The 27,324-nt window shown below is 46.7% G+C and overlaps 1 protein-coding gene across 1 annotated transcript in view; it reads right to left on the reverse strand.

The window, feature by feature from the left end:
- Positions 1-1,239: 1,239 nt before the first annotated feature.
- Positions 1,240-27,324, reverse strand: part of LOC146788780 (uncharacterized) — a 263,355-nt gene continuing 237,270 nt past the window's right edge. Inside the window, exon 5 of the mRNA XM_085629936.1 lies at positions 1,240-2,571. Within this exon, the coding sequence (XP_085486062.1) occupies positions 2,540-2,571 (32 nt within the window). The 3' untranslated portion in view covers positions 1,240-2,539. The remainder of the gene's footprint in view (positions 2,572-27,324) is intronic.

Here is a 27,324-nt window from a genome sequence, read left to right on the forward strand (position 1 = left end):
CAATCACTTACTCATCCTTGCACTCAATGAACCATTCAACCACCCACCCATACACCAATAATTTACGTAACCATGCACTCGCTCAACCATCCAACCACACCAATAAAAAATTCATTCATGCACTTAGTCACTACCCCTTCACTGCCCCTATCCCATACACTGCCACAGTTTCATTACAACACCTTTTCTGCTACAATGTGCCACTATAAGCAGCTGTTATTCAGCCCCAAAATACCTATGGGTGAATGTGCGCTTTACAAATACATGTGTTATGTTATGTTACACACTTCCCTCCCAGCACAGAAATTACCATTTCTCCACACACTGTGCCCCTTCATTTATTTACGCACTCACTCATTCATCTAACTATCCATCCATGCAGTTGAGTATTGATCCATCCACCCACTCATCCATCCACCCATTCACCCATCTGTCCATCCACTAATCCATCCATTTATCCTTCCATCCAATCATCCATTCATACACCCACCCAACCACCCATCCATCCACCCATTCACCCATGCACCTACCCACTCTTCCATCTGGGCACTTAATTTGTCACCAATTTACAACCCTAAAGCTTTGCACTGCCCGGTTATCCAACATTGCACACTGCCATTTTAGTATCATTCCTTTCATGCACTCATACAATATTTTATAGCACGAACTCAACCCGAAGGTATTGGAGCGCTTTACATGAGCACCGGTTACGTTACACATTCAGGCACGGGAAGATTACATGATTTGCCCAGAATCACAGGATGTGGACGCGACCCCGAGGCTCGAACGATGGTTTCCAGCACCAAAGTCGGCAGTCTAGCCGACGGACCACATCCTCTCCCCAATTATCTAGTTCTCTATCCATTCATTATTTCATGTAGCCAATCATCAAACAATTAGATTACTTTCATCCATCCAGTCATTCATTAATCCTTTCATATCACTAATGAGTCATTTTCACTCACCTACCTACACACCCACACAGGAAAGACATCAATGTAAAAACAACCTTTACTCATAAGTAGGACCCACTGGCTTTACCAGTGCTTGCTTTTTGAGGGATGGACAGTGTGAAACTCGTTGTCAGAGGGAATCACAGCAACTTATGATTGCAGGTATATTAGGAGAATAGCAAAAACAAGTCAATGTGAAGTCACAACCAAACATGTAACAGTTTATTAGACAGTGTTCAGGTTATAGTTTTCAAAATATATGTGATGAGGCTACAGTAGTGGGTCGGAGTGGTTTGTGAGGCTGCACCGGTGGTGGGTCGGGGTGGTTTGTGAGGCTGCACCGGTGGATCGGGTGGTTTGTGAGGCTGCACCAGTGGTGGGTCGGGGTGGTTTGTGAGGCTGCACCGGTGGTGGGTCGGGGTGGTTTGTGAGGCTGCACCGGTGGTAGGTCGGGGTGGTTTGTGAGGCTGCACCGGTGGTGGGTCGGGGTGGTTTGTGAGGCTGCACCAGTGGTGAGTCGGGGTGGTTTGTGAGGCTGCACCGGTGGTGAGTCGGGGTGGTTTGTGAGGCTGCACCGGTGGGGTCGGGGTGGTTTGTGAGGCTGCACCGGTGGTGGGTCGGGGTGGTGTGTGAGGCTGCACCGGTGGTGGGTCGGGGTGGTTTGTGAGGCTGCACCGGTGGTGGGTCGGGGTGGTGTGTGAGGCTGCACCGGTGGTGGGTCGGGGTGGTGTGTGAGGCTGCACCGGTGGTTGGTCGGGGTGGTGTGTGAGGCTGCACCGGTGGTGGGTCGGGGTGGTTTGTGAGGCTGCACCGGTGGTGGTTCGGGGTGGTGTGTGTGCTCCCCTTACTGCACTTCGGTTTCAGTGCTGCAGTTCTTTGGTTATGCACTGGGGTGCAGGCTCCTCTGCTGCATTGTCTGCAAGGGGTTAAACGCTTCTTTGCTCGTCCTTTTCAGGCTGATGTTCTATCTCTGACTTGTTTGTGACATTCCCCGAGGATTTTCGTGTTTATAGGTCTCTTAGGATTGATTGTTTTCCAGCTGTGAGCCTCCTAGGTGATATTTTCAGATTATTTTTGTGTTCTTAGTTTTTGGGTGGTGTTTCTGGGGTGTGTCTGGACAGTATTTGCCAGGCTTGGAGGACACTGAGTGATGAGTGTGCGACCTCCCTGGTTCGCTTTAGGGCAGCGTGTGTTTCCAGCTAGGACTCTCCATTCGCTGCAGCTGGGAGGTTTCCTTTGGGTTTTCTCTTTGTGCTTGGGCCTCAGTTCCACAGTCGAGCTGGCTTGGGGTGTTGTCTGGCTGTAGTGTTACTGAAGGAGGTGTACTTGTCTGGGGGCGTTGGGTACTGTGTTGGTCGTGTTGAAAGCACCGCTTCTCCTGGCCTTGACTTCCGGTGTCTTCGGGTTGTTGTTCGTCTTCTGTGATGCTGTGGGGGTCTTTGCTTCCATCTCTCAGTGAGTCCACTGTCCTTGTCTGAGGGTCTGGTGTGTTCTGGCCGAGGGGGTGGTTCACACTGTCCTTGGGTGGATGTCAGCTCCAGGTCCAGGGGTCGAAGGCAGAAGATCCCGCATCGCTGATTGGCTGCTCACTTTGTGACACAGTACTTCCAGAAGCATGCTGGGAGACAGAAAACAACAGTCAGGGAAGTGTTATCTCATCCTAGGCGGTGCGGCTGCACTCAGCTCACACCCAGGCTCGTGAAGGGCTCACAGCTCTGGGAATGTTTGGGAAACTCGGGAGATTGCACTTTTATCAAACTGTGAGTTTGTGATCTAGGAACAACTTTACCCGCAGAAGTAAACCTTTCACAGTTGGTTCTGATGAGATTTTCTGCCACGCACACTAACTTTCCCCGCTTATCACTCTCATGTTTTTCAGATGGATAACTTTACCCGCCCCTGCTCATAACCCCCCTCAGTCCAGACATTGCCGTCATCCCTGGGACCTTCCTGTCAGCAGCGTCAGCAAAGGGCTAGAGTTCGTGCATGAAACACACAAAGGGGCATATTTACAAGCCCCTATGGCCACCACAACGTCACTTTTTTAGACATTGTGGTGGCGATAGGGGCTTCGTTAAGCCACTTAATGCCCCCTTTCATGCTGCACTTTGCGTGAAAGGGGTGGGTGTTCTGATGGGTGTTCCACTGCAACACCCAGTCATTTTGACGCTGCCCCCTTTTTACAAGGGCAGCGTAAATAGGAGGGTGCGCCAAAATTAAGATCAGGGATAACCTGGCCTTAAACAGGCACAACAAGGGGAAATGCTTTATTTCTCCTCGTTTTTAGGTCTCGCCTGACCCAGCGCATGCGCTGGTCTGGCGAGTCTTTTTGAGAGGGCTCCAAAAAGTGCTACCAGGCCAGCCTAGAGCTACAGTGCATGTGCGCGGGCGCGCGCGCCGCGATTTTCCGAGATTACATTCACTTACGCTGCCGCACGGCCGCTTTGATGTTTGGTCGCGATCACGATCGCGATCGTGATCGCGACCAAACATCGCATAGCCAATAGGTCTCGCTTTTGGGACCTTATAAGTATTTAGTTATGCAACTGTTGCATGGCTAAACAATTATAAGGTCCCAAAGGCGAGACCTATTGGCTATGCCAATGCTTGTTGCTGTTGCCATGTGTGCTGCCTTGTTCATAGCACATGCAAAGAGCAAAATGCCATTGATTGTTCATGTGCAGGAAGGTGACCCTTCCTGCGCATAAACAATCATCAAAACAAGCATTTGCAATGCAATAGGTCTCGCATTTAGGCGAGTTTCAGCTATTGGCATTGTAAATGACAATGCCTTTTATTTATGTTTTAAAAACCAAAACATAAATAAAAGGCATTGTCATTTACAATGCCAATAGCTCAAACTCGCCTAAATGCGAGACTTATCGCATTGCAAATGCTTGTTTTACCAAGCCTTGTGATGTTCAGCATATAAAATTGCAAATTTTACAGAGCAGGATAGCTTCTGCCGGGGCTTCTTCCGCTTTTTTCCCCAACAAGCGGGAGAAGTAGATTAAAGCTCGTTGACTGAGCGTTTAGCTGCTAACTAAAAGATCTTAGGGTAAAAGCCTACTACTCTAGAAGGTTCTAGCTTAATTAAGGTGTCTGCGATGCATTCAGAAGATGTGGGGTAGAGCCCTGCATGTCTTAATAAAGACTAGAAGATTCTAACTTCTGCTCAAGTTAGGACTGGGATAGTTTGTGATAGGTTATTCTTTTTCGTCAGGTTAGGTTTGAGTGTGAAATGTTTGGTGGGGATGTTAGTGAAATTGCGTATGAGAGGCACAGGTACAAAAATAAGCTAAGCAAGGCAGACACGGCCATCATGGCGGATAATGCTCCAAGGTGATGTTTTGTTATTTCTTGCAGGATTAGTCATTTTGGCTAAAATCCTGATGTTGGTGGAATCCCTCCAAGGGATAGTAGAACAATTATTATAGAAGTCGCTAGTGTTTTTACTTATGAGGTTGAGAGTTTATTTACGCGCATACCATTTAAGGTTATTAATATTATAAACATAGAGGAAGTTAAGATGAGGTAAATTAGCAAGTTTTAATAATGCCAGATTTGGGGCGAAAGAAATAAGATCACGAAAAACGGGAGGGAGGGCTGGTGGAGAAAGCACATATAACAGGAGGCGGGAAGGCGTGGGGATTTTGAGGCACAGACAACGGGAGTGACGGCAGGAGGGTGAACGGAGAGACGGCACAGACAACGGGAGGGAGGGTGGGTGGAGAAGGCATGGACAACGGGAGGGGGAAGGGCAGGGCGAGATGACACTCATGGACAACGGGCGGGGGGAAGAAGGCACCAAAGCACGTCGTACCTGCAGTAAGAACAAGCATTGAAAATGCAATAGGTCTCGCCCTCGTTTAACTTAAAGCAATTCTGTTTGTAATTAGGTGGCTTTTTAGCTTTGCTTTTATTAGTGTTTTTCAAACTTTCATGTACATAACATGCATATGTATGCATATATGTATATGTATGCATGCATTTATATTTGTATTTATATAGATATGCAGATGTATATATATGTTTATATATGTATGTATGTATATTACCTACTGGCGGTTGCCAGTAGGTAGTTATAGTTAGGTCCTTGTTACCATAGGAAAATGGCAACATTCTATTCCCAATAACTTTGGCGCCGATTGACGAATCTTCGCAAAATTTTCAAAACAAATTCTTTGTTGAGATCAGCTCCTATGTTGGAAGTTTGGGGGTGATTTGTGAAAGGGGGGTAGAGAAAAAAGGTGGTCCCAAAACATGTTTTTTCAATGTTAATTTCCATAGGAAACTTTAGACTAGGCTACAGGTCGAACGGGTGAACGGAATTACCCCAAAGTTGGAAGGGAAAAGGGTCTTGGTCTTAAAAGCACGCTTTTGTTTATTTGGTGTAAATCCGTTCAGTTTTGAGAAAAATTGAAATTTACAGATATCGATATTTGGGAATTCTGCCATCTGATTGGCTGAGGCGTTACGAGCACGAGCTTGCTGGTGATTGGCTGCGAGCGGTTGCAACTAGGAAGTGTTGGCCGCCATTTTGTGATTCCGTTGCAGTGAGTAAGGGGAAAGAAGGGAGAAAAAAGTGGGAAAGAGGAGGGTAGGAGTGCTGTGAGGTTTGTAGGGTGGGTAGGGTGTGCTATAGAGGGAGTGTGAAGCAAATTATTTATCCCTACTGGTGTGAAAATGCTGTTTTGCCCACTGTGAGATGGTGCTTAGGTGAGGTGCCGGTACACTCTGGTGTGAAACCGTGCATCTAAACTGTGAGCTGAGTGCTGTAAAGTGATGTGCCGTGGGCTCTGTAGCATAGTGGGCGCTGTGGCTTATCTGTGCAGGTGGTGTTAGTATGCGTTTAGAGTATAGCGGGAGTGGGAAGCAAAGTACTTAGTGGTATCGGTATGAAGACTCGGGGATGAAACTGTGAGTGTAAGTCGTGAGTTTTTTGCTGTGAAGTGATGTGCTGTGGGTGCTGTAAGATACTGGCCACTGTAGCATACCTGTGTAAGTAGTGTTAGTGTGCGTTTATTCTATACAGGGAGTGTGAAACAAACTACTCATCCCTATTGGTCTGAAGAGTCGAATGTAGTGTTTTAGGAAGCAGGAATAAAGGAATAATCGTGAAGAATATAATGCAGACTGTTACAATGCCAGAGAAGGAAAATGGTAAAATGAGTTGTGTCTAAGAAAGTGGTTGTGTGTAATAAAGGGATGGAGCTTGAAAATTATATAGAAAGTGTCTTTATTTAAGTGCCATAATTGGACCCACTGCAGTGAAGGGGTAGTGACTAAGTGCATGGATGAATGTTTTATTGGTGTGGTTGGATGGTTGAGCGAGTGCATGGTTAAGTAAATTATTGGTGTATGGGTGGGTGGTTGAATGGTTCACAGAGCTAGGGTATCCAGCTGATGCAAAGTTGAACTACTTCTGCTGTATTCAAACATAAGTTCCGGCATCGGTGAATTGTATATTACATGTTACAGTTGCATGTGAAATAAACTATAGCCATTACACTTGAATGACTCTACATTCTATAAAGAAAATAAAGGTAGGATACGATTACCACATGTATCGTGCGAGAGCTAGGGTATCCAGCTGATGCAAAGTTGAACTCCTTCTGCGGTATTCAAACATAAGCTACGGCATCGGTGAATTGTATATTACATGTTACAGTTGCATGTGAAATAAACTATAGCTATTACACTTGAATGACTCTACATTCTATAAAGAAAATAAAGGTAGGATATGAATACCACAATTATCGTTTAAGAAAAGAAAGAAATTGCAAAATGTAGTCATCAAACTTTTTATGTACCTTGGCAGTGCTTTTTTGTAACAGAAGATTAACAACAGTAGAATAGTTAGCAATCTGTTGTACAGTAGCTTCAATGTGGTGCGTGTCAGAATTGGTACTAGTTCTACCCACATTGGAACTTTGAGGATGAATACAAACATTTTGCTTCTGAGAAGCACATTCGGTACCTTTGGAGTCAAACCGTACATTACTGTCTTCAGCTGTTTCAAAAAAACATTCTTGTGTAGAGAGCTTAGGCATCGAGCTTAGACAAACTCCAATTGCTTCTGCTGTAGTCAAATCGAAGCTCCTGCATCAGTGAACTGCACATTATATGTTACAGTTCTATGTGACCTACAGATTAGCTATTAGACATGAATAAATACATTGTATAATGAAAATAAAGGTAGTTTTCGATTACCAAACTGTGCCAACCAGTTCCTAAACAAAGTCGTCTTTTTACATTTTTATCATGAGGTTCTGAGCAGAGGCTGACTTTGAGTAAAATTGTGTGAAAGGGCTTTGTGAATAACAGGCAGGCAGAGAGGTGTGTGCACAAAGAATAGACATGGTTTCTAAATGGGTGTTGGGTTGAGGTTAATTTTGGAAGTAAATAGCGTATTTCAATAGGCCATACATCACCGATTCCTGGTTAGACTGGAGACGTAAGGGGGAATAATGAGGATAGAGTTCAAATGTCTGAGTATACTTAGAAAGTTAATATATCAAAGTAGTAGGATTGAAGTGTATTATAAAAAATTTAAAGCGAAAAGTAAAAAAAGATGGAAAAAAATCCATTCAAGAATAATGTGAGTTGGAGGAGCCTAGCGCGCATCCAAGATGGCCGCGTAGGTGCGAGGCTCCCGAGGACCTCCGCAACCTCCTACGATTATCCTGAAATTATCCTGCCCTGGATGAGGGGACTATGTTGGTGAACCTGAGCTGAGGTGGCACCCGTTTCCCGCTTCCGAATCGGACCTCGGACACCGAAGTGAGCACCGATTGAGGTTTGCGGCCTTCCCCTCGCCGGACCCCGGATTTGCGCTGTGGGGTGATCCAGTGACAAAGTGAACAACAGCGGCAGGCAGGGCCTGGCGACTCGCGTACTCCGCACTTTCGCTTTCGCTTTCACACCCCCTTGCCGTCTCTGCGAGGTTGAGTTGCGGAGCCCTTGGTGTTGGTGTGGCCTTGCTGGGAGGTCCTGCCTGCCTGCAGGCTGTGATCCACCCCGCTGCTCTGAGGTGGCCCCCCCCCGGAGCTCGTGGCCCTGCTTTCCTGCCCTACACGACGTGGCTGGTGCGACTGGGAGATTGGAGGCCATGGCCACGAAACAAGATGGAGACCGGGCAAAGACCAAATCGACCCGGCGTGGCGCCGTCCATCAGGCTAATAGTATGGACCGCTATACCCTCCAGAAGGGATCTCCCGATGGACCGCGCAAGTCCCCTGAGAGCCCTCCTGATGCCCCAGACCTGCCCGCAGATCTGACTCTGCGAGATATCATGGGCGCCATTGCCGAGATGAAGGCCTCGGTGGGCCAGCGGTTTGATACACTGGCGCAGAAGATCGACTCGGTCCTCGTGGATGTTGGCCTGGTGAGGGCCGATCTTTCCAAAACCAATGACCGAGTAGACTCTTTGGCCCACACCGCATCGGGCCTAACGACAGATGTGGCGGCCTTACAAACAGAGGTGCGCCGGCTTAGTCAGGCGAGTGCGCTCATGGATCGACGCCTGGAGGACTCTGAGAGTCGGGCACGGAGGAACAACATCCGCATCATCGGGGTGCCTGAGGGACGCGAGGAGGCGGCGGCGGATCTCTTTGTGGAGGACCTGATTGCTACCCATCTCCAGCCACGGGGGCTGAGTAAATTCTTTGCTGTGGAGAGGGCCCACAGGGTTCCCGGGGGAAGGCCGAAGGTCGGAGCCCCTCCGAGACCTCTCATTGCCCGGATTTTCAATTTTCGGGACAGAGACGCTATCCTGCAAACCTCCAGACTGCATGGACCGGTCAAGTTTGACAATATGGAGGTAAATTCTTACCCTGATTTCACCCCAGCGGTCCAGAAGCAGAGACTGAGCTTCCTAGGCGTCAAACGCCGTCTTCGGGACCTCAACCTCAAATACGCCATGCTCTTCCCAGCCAAGCTGCGAGTGGAGGTGGATGGTCGCACGCACTTCTTTGATCGTCCCGAAGCGGCCGGGGACTGGCTGGATACTCTGTCCGGGGATCGTGATCGGGGGGGGGCGGGGGGGGCGGCGGGGGGAGACGGCACGCTGGATCAGGACTGAGGGTTTAACATTGGGCCTCACTCTGGACGAAAATGATGCCACTTTCGATTCTGCGTCAGTCGGTTCCCCTCCTATGGAGGTTGTGTTGGGTCTGTTGGGGGTTCTCCCTCCTCCTCTAGGGGGTCTAGTTAGTTTAACTATATATGGGGTGACAGGCACACTGCACGTTGGGGGGGCTGTTCGGGCTCATGCAGGGGTGCAGGGAGGGGGGAGTTCTGTTGGGGTGGGTGGGTAGGGATGGGGTGTTGTTCGTTTTTATCACAAGGCAAACGTACTTTTGTGTTAGTTCTAAAGTGCTCTCCGGGGGACGAATGATGGCTTCTGAGTATGATGGGGGGTAGGGAATTAACTTTGTTGTCTTGGAATGTGAATGGACTGGGGGACAGGATCAAACAAGGTGTGGTCCTGCAGTTTTTGAAGCGAATCTCGCCCGATGTAGTCTTTCTGCAGGAGACACACCTCATTGGCAACTCCTTCTGCGCCATGAATCGGCGTGGCTATCGCCTAGTGGCTCACTCGGGCTTCACGTCTGGCTCAAGGGGTGTGGGCATCATGGTGAGGAATTCGCTCCCGTTGGAGATTGATGAGGTGCTCCACGATGACAGGGGACGTTACACGGTCTTGGTGGGAAGACTGGAGGGCAAAGTGGTTGTCTTTGTGTCAGTATACATCCCACCGGGGCTGCATTCGACCACCTTTGCAGACCTGGGGCGCCTTCTCCTTGGCCTTCCGGGGGGGCTGTTAGTTGTGGGGGGGGATTTCAATGCGGTGGTATCTGGGACTGTGGATCGTTACCCCCCTAGGGACCTCCCCCGGGCACAGGCGTGGCTACCCGGCCTCTTGGATACATTTGGGTTAGTGGATTGCTGGCGTTTAAAACACCCCACGCAGCTGCAGTACACTTTCCACTCGGGAGCCCATGGTAGTCTCTCACGACTAGACTATGTCCTTGTCCCGGCGGCCTATGTTGGGAGGGTGGGAGAGGTGCGCCATTTGCCACGGGGTATTTCGGATCACTCCCCGCTCCTACTGCAATTTGATGTCTTTCCGAGGGGTGAGGGTAGGGTTGTCCCAATTAATCCTTGGTACCTGCGCGACCCCACTATTCGCGCTGAATTGATTAAATCCCTTCAGCGATATTTTGATGAGAATGTGGGGTCCGTGCCTTCGGCTGTACCGTTGTGGGAGGCCTTCAAGGCAGTACTCCGAGGGGAAGCCCTATCCCTTATTTCCCACGCCCGGAGGCGCGAGCGGGAGGAGGTAACCCGGATGGAGGCTGAAATAGCCGAGTTGGAGGGTAATTTAGAAGGTGGGGTGACGGATGCCGCATTACATGTCCTCCAACTCAAGCAAGCGGCCTATAGGGCCCTCGTCACGGAGGCGGCCAGGGGCCTCAGTAGAGAGCAACAGGGGCGACTGTATGATGTGGGTGATAAGGCTGGTAAACTGATAGCGTGGTTGGACAAAAAAGAGAGAGCGAATCGTGTGGTCCCGCTGATTGAGAAAACGGATGGTGTGTGTGCAACTGAGCCAGAAGAAATCGTCTCCTGTTTCGCGGATTATTTCCGTGGAGTGTATTCCCCGGTGTCTCCCTGCTCGGAAGAGGATTCCTGTGCCCTGCTCAGGGATATCGCGCTGCCGTCCCTTTCCGGGGATGACAGGGTGTTGCTGGACGCCGCTCCCACCTCCGACGAAATTGCCCTCGCCATACGCTCGGTCGCCTCCGGCAAGGCCATGGGTCCGAATGGTCTCCCTATCGAGTTGTACAAGTTGCGACCGGATACGCTGGCACCCCACCTCCGGGCTATGTTCCTGGAGGCGCACTCGGTGGGCTCCCTCCCGCTGGACCAGCGTCTGGCTACAATCGTGGTCATCCACAAGGAGGGGAGACCTCGGGACCGGGTTACATCCTATCGGCCCATTTCACTACTGAATGCGGAGCCCAAGATTCTCGCCAAGGTACTGGCCAATCGGCTGGTCGGCGTGGTGGGCGACTTGGTTCATCAGGACCAGTCCGGCTTTATTCCTCATCGCAACACAGCCCTTAATCTGCGGCGCTTGCACGGTGTGCTCGCACGTGTCCCGTTTATACGGGAGCCGGCCATTTTGGCGTCCTTAGACGCCACCATGGCGTTTGACACGCTTGAGTGGCCATACATCTGGGCGATGCTTGCGAAGTTTGGATTTGGCCCAGGGTTCATCAGTTGGGTCAAATTGCTGTATTCGGGCCCACTGGCGCAGGTGGTGGTGAACGGAAGAGTATCGGCTCCGTTCGAGCTGGGCCGGGGCACGCGACAGGGCTGCCCCTTATCGCCGCTCCTCTTTGCACTTGCCTTGGAGCCCCTGGCAGAGTGGCTGCGGTGGGAGCCTTCCATCCGTGGTCTCCGCTGGACCCCCGAGTATGAGGACCGCGTATCCCTATACGCTGATGACATCCTTTTGTACCTAGCTTCCCCACGTAAATCACTCATAGTACTGGTTGATGTTTTGCATTCATTCGGTCGTAACTCCGGTCTTGTCATCAACTGGGCTAAATCGTGTGTGTATGTTCTCTCCGGGGAGGCTCCTATCCTCCTGCGGGGCTGTCCGATCCAGGTCGCCCCGCAGGGATTTAGGTACCTGGGTGTCTTCATTACTCTGGACCCGGAGGCTCGGTATGATCGGAACTTGCTTCCCCCCCTCCAGTGTCTGAAAGAGGATGTCGCGCGCTGGCGGCGTTTGCCGCTTTCGCCGCTCGGCCGGGCGGCATTGTTTAAAATGATGTCGCTGCCGCGTTTCCTGTACGCGTTGCAGAATACTATGGACCTCGTCCCAGCGCGCTACTTCCGCGAAGTGGAGAGTTTGCAGCGCCGCCTGTTCTGGGACGGGAGGCCACGTATTGCCCTGGCGAAGCTGACGCTCCCATGGTATGACGGGGGGATTGCCCTTCCGGATATCAAACGGTACTATTGGGCCTCCCAGCTAGCTGCGATTAATCAGGGCCTATATGGGCCCGCCTTAAACCCGGCATTTGAAATGGATAGGATGCTCCTTCCAGGTGGTGACCATAATCGAGCGCTCTATTCTAGCACGCCCGACGCTCGCCTAACGGGCCCCACGCGTGTCATGGTGCGAGTGTGGCATGCGGCCAATGCAGCTATGGGGTGGAAGGACCGTTTGACCCGGGCGTCACCACTGTACGCGTTTGAGCGGTTGGGCTCCTTGTGGACCTCGAAGGGATTTGAGAAGTGGGACATAATAGGCATTAGCAAAGTGGGGGATCTCTGGACGAGGGGAGGATTTAAAACGTTCGAGATGCTGCAGACGGAATTTCAGTTGCAGGGCAGCGAGTACTTTCGGTATTTGCAGGTCCGTCATGCGCTGGGCTCCGTCTTTCCGGACGTTGCCTCCATCCCGGAGTGTTCCCCCCTGGAGGATAGAGTGCTGGATGGACACATCCCGGACAGCACGATCTCACTGATCTACAAAAAACTGATCAACGACCGCTCAGACTTGTTGACTGCCCTTCGTGGGGCTTGGGTCGCCGACGGGCTGGAGCTGGACGACGAGGACTGGACTTCCGCGGTGGCCTCCCCGAAAGAGGTGGCCATACCGGCTCGCCTTCGTTTCGTCCAGCTCAAGATACTCCACAGGGTCTACATGACGGGGCCAAGGCTCCTGCGTATGGGCTATGCTGAGGACGGTCTGTGTAAGCGTGGGTGTGGTGCGTTGGGAACTTTTCTGCATATCCTGTGGGAGTGCCCGGAGGTGGAGGGGTTCTGGCGTGGTGTGCATGAGGTGCTGCGAGTGGTTACGCATGTGGCGCTGTTGCCCGAAGCGAGGAGATGCCTGTTGAATGTGTGGGAGCCTACCGACTATTCGGTGCCGCAGACGTGGTGGGTGACTCTGGGGTATATGGTTGCCAAGCGTGATATTGCCCAATTGTGGGGATCCCAGAGGCCCCCGACTGTCTCAGCCTGGAAGGAACATACGGATTGGTGCATGTTTCGGGAAAAGGTGGTGTATGTGGCGAGAGGTAAGCCTGGGACATGGGTGAAAGTGTGGGGCCCCTGGAACGCCTACCGCGGGGGAATCTGTGCTCCGCCGTTATTGCCTGATCCGTCGCCGGCCCCGTCCCCTTAGCCAACTCATCCCCCCGGCACCTGGGCATTGGGTTTACCCAGCCCTAGTTCTGATCTCTCCCCCCTCTTGAGACTTCTATGGATGGCTAGGATTTCCCCTTTAGGGGAGCACGTGTTGCTATTTCCGATTGAGGATTGCCTTGTGGGTTTGTTTGTATTTGTTGTTTTTTAAGTTTAAAATGGAACCGTATAGTGGGGTCTGGATGGTGTGGCTCGCAACGATGTTAACTCCTATGCATGCTCTGCCGCAGCACCATGTGTTTTATAAATGTATATCGTATGCTCCTTCATTGCTAGCGGCCGGCCGGAAGGTTGTAGGCCCATACTTGTATATTTCTGAATCTTGTAATAAACGGTTTCAAAAAAAAAAAAAAAAAAAAAAAGAATAATGTGAGTTTCTTACAAGTCTTGGAGATTCCAGTCCAGAAGTTATTCAGCTGCTTGAGATGCGTAATGTTCTAAGAGGATATTGTTGCTATCATGTGAGAAAAGCAAAGCGATCCAATTCATATCCTCGAAGGGACAGTAATGTTCCTCGAATGTTGGAGCGGTAACTTGAATCGGCACACAATCTGCGATGTTGTGAAAGGTCGCATGTTGCAGGAGATCTTTCGCGGCTGCGCAGAAATCCCATTGCGCTACGATTCCTTTTTGCATTGCATTCGCCATTGCTCCGCTGCCAGAACAATCACGTTCATGGTTTTCAAGATACTCCATTACCTGCTGGATATCCGGAGCGATTGTTGAGATGTTGGCAAGGCATACATCCATTCGCCGGTCGAATGGGCAAGTTTTGCAATCAAACGATGGTTGTACGCATATTGCATAGGTGCAGATAAATGTTATGTTGTAGCTAGCTCCGATAATAGATAGAGGCAGGCATCCGAAAAGTTTTTCTGTTTTTTTACAGTATTGATGTAGCTTGGCGTAGAGGCGTATTCTGTCGGACATAGTTGTTACCATAGAGAGCATAGCCATTTCTAGAAGTAGAATTAGTAGTAGGATGGCCACAAAGAGGGTAAGAATTATGGGCACTGTTCCTGTTATTCCAGAGATGATCGAAAGAATGTCTGAATGTAGTCTGGTATTAAAAGAAGAACAGTTTGAAAGCGTGTTAGAAGGCTGTAGGAGACTGTGTGGCAGACCATGAGTGTGACATGTGTTGAAAATTGTGTAACAATTCAACAAAGTGTAATTGACGGTTCGTATTTAAAAGGGAGTGTATTTTATTTGAAGTTCGTGGTATCTGCAGTCAATAAATTTCTTTTGCAGAAGTGAGGGAGACTTCTGTTCTGAACAAAGGTGCTTTTAGTTTGGTTTGTTTCTTGAAATGTGTTTTCAAACTAGGAAATGAAGGTCAAGTTGAAGTTTGGGAGTTAGTTTGTGTGGGTGGGAATAGATATTGCCACAGGAAGTTACTCAGTTTGAAACAGTAAGGACATGCGGTATGCCAGCTCATATTCCGTAGGAGTGTATGTTATTGAGAAGCAGATAACTGCCGTTAGAAAGCTGTGTGAATGTTGGTGTGATTGTGGGAGTTGGCGTCCTTTTAAGAAAGGACGCAAGATTGGTGGCTGTAAGCTTAGAAGTGCCGTGTAGTTGGACATTCTTGGATAGTAATGAATGACTGCCATTGTGGTCGCACTATTCACCTGTGAGAAAAACTTTTGTATGCTCTTTAAGACAGCGATATGTAAATGGAATAAGCCACTGCTCGTGAATAAACACTCTACCTTATATAATGACATACAACATGACAAACAACATGTGCACGTAGCAGACTCAATGACACTACATACTGTGGGAACCGTGGCTAGCCATGTATACAAACTAAACATGGCATGGCATCTCTGTCTCACTATGCAGGATGCGGGGAGAGATGAGAGCAAAGTATGTGCGAAGGTGGCAAGTAATTCTCGATTATAAAAGTACACAATGCAAAGTCTTGAGGGGATGTGCCAGACAGACTTGAGTATGCAGAGCACAGACATGTACATGTCAACATACACTGATGGTCTATTGACTGAAGTGGACAGTGGACTCAACCATGATAGTACAGTCAGTATGGAACATTACGGAATGGTAGCGTGTACCTGCCTCCCCCCCTAAATGTTTAGGGAAGTGGGCTGGCTCGCCGTTCGCAAGGCTAGCGTAGGGGTATGAATAAAAGGCACGTTTCTTTGGGTGTGGTTCTCTTCCGGATTGGCGAACGTGTCTGCCAGGTCTGCGCAGCTTACACCGCCACGAGGCTGACGCTGTGAGCGAAGGTGGGTGCGTGAATGATGCTCTCAGCCTGCTGGTACTCAGAAACCGTCATGGCTGCTGTGACGCATATATGCCCCACAGTTCACCTTTCGACACCGCTGTATGTGAAAGAGGGCTGACCACGTGCCGGGCGGAAGGTCCTGGCCAGAGGTCTGCGAGCTCGGAAGGCTCCTGAGATTAACGCTGGCAAACGGCGACACAGGCACACAGAGCCCAGCCTGAGGCCCAGGAGCATGGAGTGCTCTGTGTAATAGTAACACAGTAGTCCGACAGCTACCGACAGTGGAACTGTGATTTGACACCATAGTGGACAATATTAGAACTGTATCTGAGAGTGGAGATGAAGGTACTCCCTTCGACCAGCTGCAACCAACTCTGGGTCCCAACAGTGGAACGGTGTCTTGATCCCATAATGGACGATGTCCGATATTACCTGCTGCTGAGTTTTCAGAGAACTCCCTCCGTTGAGGTGCATCAGACTCTGTGCTTCCGTAGCTAATTGCTGCTCATGATTATTGGGCTTGGTTGACTGCAGTCGGTGGAGTACACCGTGGTTCAGCAGGTCCGAACAATGAAACGGGGTCTTGATTCTATGATTGAGGATGTCAGAAGTTAAAGTCTGTGATGATTTCGGTGTACCCCCTCCGATCAGGTGCAACCAACTCTAGGTCCAAACAGTGGCACGGTGTCTTGATGCCACAATGGAAGATGTCCGATATTACTGCTTCATTTTTACAGAACTCCTTCCGTTGTGGTGGATTAGACACTGTGCTTCTGTAGTTCACTGCTGCACATGATTATTAGGCATGGTTTATTGCAGTTGCTGGAGTACACAGCGGTACAGCATGTTCCAACAGTGAAACGAGGTCTTAATTCTATGATTGAGGATGTCAGAAGTTAAAGTGTGTGATGGTTTTTGTGTATAGCTTCTGATGAGGCGCAACCAACTCTAGGTACCAACAGTAGAATGGTGTCTTGATCACACAATGGACGATGTCCGACATTACCTGTTGCTGGTTTTTCACAGAACTCCGTCTGTTGAGGTGCATCAGATTCTGTGCTTCTGTAGTTAGGTGCTGCACATGGTTATTGGGCTTAGTTGACTGGTATTGCTGGAATACACCACAGTAGAGCAGGTCCAAACAGGGAAATGGGGTCTTAATTATATGTAAGGCTCCCTGTTTTCCGTTTTTACCGATTTTTACAGATAAATACAGACAGAAAAACATTTATTTTCCTGCCTGTATTTATTTTTAAATGTGGATAAAAACGGAAATTGGGTTGTTTTTGAGTGATTCTGAATGCTGTCAATCATGTCTGCCAGGCCGATAGCTGTGCAGATTGACAGGCAAGTGGGACTAAATAAATATAGGGATTTTAGTAAAGAGCCTTAACCGCAGTAGATTTTCATAACCTTGATACTAAAATTTACATATTTTCTTATAAGTGCATATTCTACCATCTGAGTGTGTATATATCATTGAAACCGGTCAGGCTTTCAGGCACGAGTGCACATTAACTGCTTGAATAAATGCAGAAATATACACATTTCAGCTTAATTTTTTTCACAAAATCCAAAATAGATATGGATAAATACAAAAATATAAATACCATAAAACCGGGAGCCCTAATTATATGATTGAAGATGTTAGAAGTTACAGTTTGTGATGATTTCTGCGTACCCCCTCCGATGAGGTGCAAGCAACTCTAGGTCCCTACATTGGAATGGTGTGTTGATCCCACAATGAATGATGTCCGATATTACCTGCTGCTTGCTTTTTTCAGAAGTTTGTGTGTTGAGGTGCATCACAGTCTGTGATTCCATAGCTAACTGCTGCACATGATTATTGGGTTTGGTTGACAGTAGTCGGTGGAGTATACTGTGGTGCAGCTGGTGAAAACAGTGAAATGGAGTCTTGATTCTATGATTGAGGATGTCATAAGTTAAAGTCTGTGATGATTTTTGTGTACCCCCTCTGATCAGGTGCAACCAACTCCGTGCTTCCGAATCCAACGGTATGTGACTGTGAGTTGTGAATGACCAATGGATTTGGTGTAGACTACAGTTCGCAGGGTTCACAATTTAGATTGCGTGGTGATTGTTTAATTACAGAATCCAGTAGTTAAGTAATTAGAATGTCTATTGAAACATACACAATATTGTTTTAGTATACTTGCTTCAAGAAGTTTTTTCATATCAGTTTTAGTGAAATGACCAAATTTCTCTTGGAAGTCCAAAGGAACAGTGAATAGTGTAGACTGTGGAGAGATGAAATCCCAATTTGAATTGTTTTGATTTATTCCTTGTAGAGTTCTCTGTAATTTATGTTGTTTTATTTTGTAAAGAGGGAGTGAGAAAAAGTATTGATGGTTGTATGTGTGAGTACTGCTTTTAATTAACAATGCAGACAGTAGTGTTCACAATTCAGATTGAGTCGCTATTGTAGATGATGCAGTCCTGTAGAAAAAGATATTGCTCCAATGTGCTCTGTCTGCACCACTCATATGCATCATTGCAGGCTCTGCACACATTTTTTAAAGTTTTTGTATTGCAAACAGTGAATGCCATATGGCTGTGCGCCCTTGTGACCGCTCACTCTGGCCTACACTGCAGACAGCAGTGTTCACAATTGAGATTGAGTCGCTATTGTAGATGAGATACGCCTGTAGGAAAAGACATTGCTCCAGTGTGTACTGTCTGCACCATGCATATGTATCATTGCAGGCTTTGCACACCCTTTTTTGTTGCTTCGCTGATGACAAACTGGGTAGGTGAAGTCACTTTAAGTATCTGTGGGTCCTTTGTGACCGCTCTCTATGGCCTACACTGCAGACAGCAGTGTTCATAATTCTAATTGAGTCGGTAATGTAACTTTTAGGTATATGGGTATCATAGGTGGAAGGCTACTTTACAGAGCATGAAAATTGATGAAAATTATGGTTGCATGTTGTGTGTAGTGTGAGATATGTGTATATTGCAAAACTTTTTGAACAAAGCTCTCTAAGCAGAAGAGGTGTGTCTCATGAAATGCAGTACAGATATTGACTAAAATGGGTGGCGTTTTCGAACTGTTACAATGGGAAATGTTATGAACAAATGAAATGCTTTTTTTTATGGTTACATAGAAATCGCGCAGCCAGTGCGCAATGAGACCGCACCCGATGTGATTTTGAGAAAATATATTTATTATAATATAAGTTTATTAGAGTTAGAAATATATAACTGTTTAAAATATTTGTAATTATCGCTTGCTCTCATATACACTTTAACGTTTTTTAGATATAGTTTTGAGACCAAAAAAATGAGGGAATGGCGTATGCGACGCAACATCGTACGTCTATGATGTAACACAGGGTGTGGCAGCGTGCACTCTTCACATACGCAACACGCAGCGGGCAAGACCCTATACGTACATGACATAACACGCGGCTTGGTAGTGCGTACCCGTCGCATACCAAAGTAGCAGCTGGCGCGACCTCATATGTACATGTTGTTACGCGGGACGCGGTGCCACAAACCCGTCAGATACGAAATGCGCATCATTTAAATGTGGTGGATAGGATAAGCGTGTTGATCGAGCTTGGTAGACTACCGGTACGGGACTGTAGTTTTCTCAACAAAAAAAAAAAAAGATATACATATTTTGTGGGGAAGATATAAAAGATTACATAATTTGTAAAGTTTGCACAAAAGATGATAGAGTTGCAAAATATTCAAATACAATTTGAAAAAATATAGTTTTTATAAAAATTAAAATATGAAATTAACATTTAAAAAACCTTCAAAATTCACTGAAAAAACCATAGGTTTTACAGACGTTATAGTTAGGAATTAGCATTTAAAAAACCTTAGAAATTCACTGAAAAAACTATAGGTTTCAGGGACGTTATAGTTAGTTGGACATTTGACTCATATAAAACCAGAGAAATTCGCCTGTTATAGTTAGTTGAGCTAACTATAACTCGCGCGCCTGCAATGCACTGCTGATGACGTCACATATTACATCACTCATGACATCACTGATAACATCTCAAATTACATCACTGATGACATCATCCACGTGATAGTCTGACACACCTCTTCAAACTGTAATATAACCTCTGATAGACGCACTCTAAAATACAGACTACTGTTTTGAAAAGCATAGACACACCAATACCAGATACTAGATATCCATCCACTGATTCCTATCCATATATTGTGAGCCTGATATACACTGATACAGTCACTCATACATGGTGCCCCTCATCATTACATCAGTATAATATCCACTCATACACGTATATATACATTTACACAGTGCTACTGATCCATAGAGTTACTCACACATCTATTCAGTCATGCCAAAAATCAATCATACCCCCATGTACTCACCTATTCAGATATATACACAACACCTGCCTTATTTATACACACATCACTTTCTTTATTATATAGATACTATAACATACTTACTCTCTTATACAATCACTAATACATGTACACATTCGTGTATGTAGACACTTGCAATTACTGTCTTTCACGTAGTCAATTATACACCCCAACACTCACATATAGTGTGTAAAAACATATATAGTTACTCACATATATACAACTGAGACATCAATTCACTAATCAACACACCTGTTCACACAGTCAGCTACCTATACAGCCCTTCTGAGATGCACTTTTGAATCTGTAGAACCAGTGAATCGGCCATTCAGACATGTATGCACAGAGTCAGACACCACCCACACACCCACATAGACAGTCAGACCCCCATACAGATACTCATACAATCAATGAAAAACACATATACACACTGATGTAGCTATTCACCAAGCCATGCACCTGCTTACACACCAAGTGAGAGACTAAGAGAGACATTCACACAGTCTAGTCACTAATCCATGCATTCAAGTAAGATACATTCAATCAGTGACTTATAGAGTCAGTCATGCATCTACTAAATAATGTATTCAGGCACTTTTACATCAACTTATTCTTCAATAGACCTTGGCATAGATATATATAAAAAATATTTAAACTTTACAGAAACACACATTCACTGGATGATGTCATCAGTGATTTCATCAGTGATGTCATTTGAGATGTCATGAGTGATGTCATGAGTGATGTCACTGACCATGCCATGAGTGATGTAATATGTGACGTCATCAGCAGTGCATTGCAGACGCGCGAGTTATAGTAAGCTCAACTAACTATAACAGGCGAATTTCACTGGTTTTATATGAGTCAAATGTCCAACTAACTATAACGTCCCTGAAACCTATGGTTTTTTCAGTGAATTTCTAAGGTTTTTTAAATGTTAATTCCTAACTATAACGTCTGTAAAACCTATGTTTTTTTCAGTGAATATATATACACACACGTATATATAAATGAATATGCATATATATATATATATGTATGCATATGTGTGCTCGTAGAGAGGTAGAGAGAGGTAGAGAGTACCTCTCTCAACCTCTCTCTACCTCTCTACGTGAGAGAGGTAGATAGGGGTAGAGGTAGAGGTGTAGAGGTAGAGAGGGAGAGAGGTAGAGAGTAGAGAGTAAGTAGTAGAATGAGTAGTAGAGAGTAGAGAGTGAGTAGTAGAGAGTAGTAGAGAGTGAGTAGTAAGGAGTAGAGAGTAGAGTAGTAGAGAGTGAGTAGAGAGTAGAGAGTAGTAGAGAGTGAGTAGTAGAAAGTGAGTAGTAGAGAGTAGTGAAGTGAGTAGTAGAGAGTGAGTAGTAGAGAGTAGTAGAGAGTGAGTAGTAGAGAGTGAGTAGTAGAGAGTAGTAGAGAGTGAGTAGTAGAGTGAGTACAGAGTAGAGAGTAGTAGAGAGATTAGAGAGTGAGTAGTAGAGAGTAGTAGAGAGTACGTAGGGAGTAGAGAGTAGAGTAGTAGAGAGTTGAGAGTAGTAGAGAGTGAGTAGTAGGGAGTGAGTAGTAGAGAGTAGTAGAGTGAGTAGTAGAGAGTGAGTAGTACAGAGTAGTAGAGAGTAGTAGAGAGTGAGTAGTAGAGTGAGTAGAGAGTAGAGAGTAGTAGAGAGTGAGTAGTAGAGAGTGAGTAGTAGAGAGTGAGTAGTAGAGAGTAGTAGAGTAGTAGAGAGTAGTAGAGTGACTAGTAGAGAGTAGTAGAGAGAGTAGCGAGTAGTAGAGAGTAGGAGAGAGTGAGTAGTAGAGAGTGAGTGGTAGAGAGTAAGTAGTGCAGAGTGATTAGTAGAGAATGAGTAGTAGAGTAGTAGAGAGTGAGTCGTAGAGAGTGAGTAGTAGAGAGTAGTAGAGTGAGTAGTAGAGAGTAGTAGAGTGTAGTAGAGAGTGAGTAGTAGAGAGTGAGTTGTAGATTAGTAGAGAGAGGGTGGTAGAGAGTAGAGAGTAGTATAGAGAGAGTAGTAGAGAGCAGTAGAGAGAGTGAGTAGTAGAGAGTAGTAGAGAGTGAGTAGAGAGTAGTAGAAAGTGAGTAGTAGAGAGTGAGAAGTAGAGAGTACTAAAGAGTGAGTAGTAGAAAGTGAGTAGTAGAGAGTAGTAGAGTGAGTAGTAGAGAGTGAGTAGTAGAGAGTAGTAGAGAGTGAGTAGTAGTAGAGAGTAAGTAGTAGAGAGTGAGTAGTAGAGAGTAGTAGTAGAGAGTGAGTAGTAGAGAGTGAGTCGTAGAGAGTGAGCAGTAGAGAGTAGTAGAGAGTGAGTAGTAGAGAGTAGAGAGTAGGTAGTAGAGTGAGTAGTAGAGAGCAGAGAGTGAGTACTAGAGAGTAGTAGATAGTGAGTAGTAGGGAGTAGAGAGTAGAGTAGTAGAAAGTGAGTAGAGAGTAGAGAGAAGTAGAGAGTGAGTAGTAGAGTGAGTAGTAGAGAGTGAGTAGTAGAGAGTAGTAGAGAGTGAGTAGTAGAGAGTGAGCAGTAGAGAGTGAGTAGTAGAGAGTGAGTAGTAGATTAGTAGAAAATGAGTAGTAGAGAGTGAGTAGTAGAGAGTAGAGAGTAAGTAGTAGAGTGAGTAGTAGAGAGTAGAGAGTGAGTAGTCAAGAGTAGTAGATAGTGAGTAGTAGATTAGTAGAGAAAGAGTGGTAGAGAGTAGTAGAGAGAGAGTAGTAGAGAGTAGTAGAGAGTAGTAGAGAGAGTGAGTAGTAGAGAGTGAGTAGAGAGTAGTAGAGAGTGAGTAGTAGAGTGTGAGTAGTAGAGTATTAGATAATGAGTAGTAGAGAGTGAGTAGTAGAGTGAGTAGTAGAGAGTAGAGAGTGAGTAGTCGAGAGTAGTTGATAGTGAGTAGTAGATTAGTAGAGAGAGTGGTAGAGAGTAGAGAGTAGTAGAGAGAGAGTAGTAGAGAGTAGTAGAGAGTAGTAGAGAGAGTGAGTAGTAGAGAGTGAGTAGTAGAGAGTAGAGTAGTAGAGAGTTGAAAGTAGTAGAGAGTGAATAGTAGAGAGTAGTAGAGAGTGAGTAGTAGAGTAGTAGAGTAGTAGAGAGTAGAGAGTAGTGAAGAGTAGTAGAGAGTGAGTAGTAGAGAGTGAGTCGTAGAGAGTGAGTAGTAGAGAGTGAGTCGTAGAGAGTGAGTTGTAGAGAGTGAGTCGTAGAGAGTGAGTAGTAGAGAGTGAGTAGTAGAGAGTGAGTAGTAGAGTAGTAGAGAGTGAGTAGTAGAGAGTAGTAGAGAGAGAGAGTAGTAGAGAGTGAGTAGTAGAGAGTGAGTAGTAGAGAGTGAGTAGAGAGTAGAGAGAAGAGTAGAGAGTAGAGTAGTAGAGTAGAGAGTAGAGTAGTAGAGAGTGAGTAGTAGTAAGTAGTAGAGAGTGAGTAGTAGAGAGCGAGTAGTAGAGAGTGAGTAGTAGAGAGTGAGTAGTAGAGTGAGTAGTAGAGAGTAATAGAGAGTGAGTAGTAAACATACCATAAACATTGAAGGACTACCATTAAAAGTGCAAGTTTTCAAAAAAAAATCTTAATCCAAACGTTTGCGTGTTTTATAACCTGCAGGAGATTGGTTTAATTAGAACACGTCATGCAGAGAGACATTTTCTAGTCAACCCGGTAGCTCCTGTGACTTTTCTTGGGGAGTTATACTATTGCAGTGATATTTGCAGGATCACGGGAATGTATTTCACAAAATAAGTGTAATTTTGCAAACGTTATCCACATATCATTAAAAAGAAATCAGATACCTATTTCTAAACTAACGTGATAATCATTTATGCATTTTCATTGTGTCGCATTTTAAGCTTGGTGCGAGCATTGATGTGGCAGGAATGGGCCTTCATGCATCTATTTATACATAACTTTTGCTATAGTTCGATTTCAGTGTGAACAGAGTTTTTTCAGCTGCTCGGTGCCAAAGCCAGGATGTAAATATTTAAGCAGATGACAAACAGCAGATGCATCTTTCCACAATGTGCACAATTTGCGTGTTGGAAAAGCAGTAGCTGCGAGCCCGGGATCAATACATAGCACCAGCAAACAAGACCTTTCGCTTTCCTCCATTAGCATTTCTCGATTTGGAGATTTTAAAAAGAAAGATGTAGATCAGCTCCTTGTCATCAGAAACATCCCACTCAAGTACAGCTTTTGTTGGACAAACCAGTGTAATGTGGCACTTTCACTCAATGATGGTGAACAGGGACTACGACTTCCAGATAGGAAGTCTGTGCTCCTTGCCAATCCTTGTAAAACAAGCGCGGGCTCTTTACAGGGCGGACCGAAGATGTGAACGCAGGGACTGGCTTTACTGGCGGCGAAAAAAAAAGTCCCCAGAGTGTCACGCTGCCAGTAAAGCATCCAATCCCCGCATGCAGATCTTTTGTCTTGTTTGTCTCCCCGCGTGAATGCTGGAATCGTATTGATTCCTAAAGGTCCTCCGCATGGTAGAGCAGCGCATGCGCTGCTTTTCGCCAGGCTGAGACCTAAAAACTGCATAAGGAAAGTAGTGCTCACGGGCTAAATAACACAGACCGTGTAACATCCGAACTAAAAGGTCCAGTCCTGATGGGAGGTGACAAATGGAGACAAGGTGGTACCAAGGAGGGACTAACAAGCCTGTTTGCAAATCAGAAGCCAGCATTTATGAAGGACAATGACACAAGCGAATGATAAATATGGGCGGAGAGTGGATGGAGCTTCCACTCCATACCCTAATACAGCATGCCTTGCAGAGAGAGCAGAGCATGCGCGCTGCCATTAGGCTCGACCCAAAAATGACGTTTTGTAGCTTCTATGTGTGCTGCATTTTGCAGCACAGAGAGTAGTTCCAAAACACCATTACTGAATGTTTGTTTGCAGGAAGGGACACCTTCCTCCACATAAACAATCCTTTCCACAATGCAAGCACCCGTGCACTATGGTGCAAAGGTGCCTGCGTTGGCACTAGGCAGCTAAATTAGCGCCAGCACAGGGGGTAATGCAGGGCTGCGCAGTATTTTTGTGTGAATACAGTATAGCCCTGAGTTTCAGAAGTGGGGGAGTGCGGTATTAAGCCAAGGAGGCTAACGCCGCACTCCGCCACTTCTCTCGTAAATATGTCTCAAAAGGTGATGGCAGGAAAGCTTGAAATAAACTTAACAACTGGCAGTTACTTACGGTAGAATTTCTGCCCATTGTTTTTTGCTCACTGCGCTACCTCAGTTTGGACCCAGCCATATACAAATCAGTCTTGACCGTGCTCCCCATGGGAACAGTCCAGCCGGAACTGCCAGGACAGATCCTCTCTGGACCGGAAACAAGCATCCTGAGACCGGTTTCACCCTGACTGGGATTCTTCAGTCCGGTACAGCTTGGTTCCAGCAGCACAATGAGCATGGTACCTCCATAAGGGCATACCTGGTCCACTTAGGACATTGCGACTCTAGCTAGCACCCGCCCAGGGAGCAGCCTGGCTGAGGCACCATGACGCTAAAAAACAGCTGTCCCTGAGATGGTCTACAGAGAGAGCTGAGGCCAGTACTGAGAGGCCTAGATGCCCGGAGAAGCCAAGGTGCCCGGAGAGGCACGAATGGGACTCGGGAAATCGTGAGCCTGAGTTGGGATAAGCAGCTGGTGGGATGTGCGGGCGAACTGCAGGACAAGCGAAGGAAAGGATGGTGTGACTTCATAGGGAAAGAGAGGACAAGATGTCATACTGTGACTGCCCCTTCAGGGCAGGCAAGGAGAGTGAGAAAGGAAACAAAACGGGGGAGAAGGAGGGCGCAGAGGCCGCGACCAAAAAGGGATCAGGACAGCACGAGGGTGGTGGCGAGCAGTAGGAAGTAGGTAAAGCTGAGACATGGGAAAAAGCTGAGTTAGGAGGTGACATTGGAAAAAACTGAACGGACTCGACAAGAAGAAGGGTTGTGAGGAAGAGAGAGTAGTTACACAATCAAGGCAAAAGTGCTGGGTCTAGTAGTTCTAATATTGCAAGGCACTGTGGGCAGAGAGGTAATGTGAGTGTGCAGAAGAAATGGGAAAGGATGACGCTGGCGTTTCAGGAAGAGACACCTGCCTTTGGGTTACCTGTGGTGTGAGAAGAGACTGTTCTTGTTATTCACAGGTCTTAAATTTATTTCAGTGACTGCGGATTTGTGCCTTCCAGACGAGAATGAGACAAATCTCAGATCTTGAATGGTGGAGAAGAAACATGCAAGATTTGGTTATTGCCAAAGGCACTGGTCCATCTGAGTTTTTGCGTAAAGTGGTGCCAAGTAGGACCATTTGCAGGCAGATTGGATTTGCAATTAAGGGTGTCAAGGCTCCCCCAGATGAGCAGAAATAGGGACATAATGAGGAAGGACCTCAGGTATGGGTGAGATGTCTAAACCATGATAATGGAGTTACCTTGTGGCTACATGATGACCCCATGACCGAGGCAATGGGAATATGTTCTGACGCCTCACGCGACGGCGGCTTTGGACTGTCCTGGGAGGGTTGTTGGTGTGCTGAGCAGTGGCTGGGTGAGGGGACAGAGAAGTGGCTTGGTGTTGCTGCTCTGGAATCCTTCCCACTAGTGTTGTCTTGGAGATTGTGAGTGAGGAGCTGGAGAACTGGAAAGGGATGGACTTGGGGACATGGATGTCAGTTCACCAAAATGCCAGGGGTAGCGGAAGTGACATCACTCACCATTTGCAGATTTCACTGTGTCACTTTTATGAGACTTTCCTGCATGGGAACACCCACCCTGCATACATTATACCTGAAGCAGGTATAATATGACGCAGGACTTTACAACGTGACGCATCTCCCTAGATGGGTCATGTTATAAATTGGCTGCATTTTTTACTCCCGCTGCTGCGTCACAAAAGTTACGCAACGGTGGCACAAAAGTGTTGCAAGGGGCTTCTCCATCTGCCCCTTTGTTTCTTGCTAAACACACCCCTAGGCCTGGCAATAATGTGGTTGATCTGTTACTTGTTCACAGCGGGCGAGGATTGCTGGTGTATCCAGTGTTGTGGGAGATTCAGATGATCAGACATTGACTGCATTAAATCTGGCTTATGTGTGTTGACAGAGTCAACAAGGATTGGATAGGGACCGTCCTTGAAGGGGTTCTCAGCTTGAGAAAGAGACTTGTCAGCTTGTGACATTGATGAACGGATAAAGGACTATATCAATTTGTTGAGAAGTCACACTGAAAAGGGTTTAGCACCAGACTGACTGACTGACTGAGACATTTATAAAGCGCAACTAATGCCGAGGCGTCTTAAGTCTTAAGATAAGGTACCTGCGAATGCGACTAGATCGATTAGCATTGAGAGTAAAGCCAGGTTTTAATTTGCTTCCTAAAAAGTGTTCTGCTTGGTTGAAGTCGGAGTGGAGTTGGAAGTGAGTTCCACAATTTTGCGGCTAAATATGAAAATCGCTTTCCTCCCCACCTCACTCTATTTATCTTAGGCCATAACACCAGTCCCGCATTAGAAGATCTAAGATGGCGCGATGGGTTATAGCGAGGGAACAGAGCTTGTAGATCAGATGCCCCTCCACCGT

This window comes from Triturus cristatus, chromosome 10, assembly GCF_964204655.1.
Source record: "Triturus cristatus chromosome 10, aTriCri1.1, whole genome shotgun sequence".
Taxonomy (NCBI): domain Eukaryota; kingdom Metazoa; phylum Chordata; class Amphibia; order Caudata; family Salamandridae; genus Triturus; species Triturus cristatus.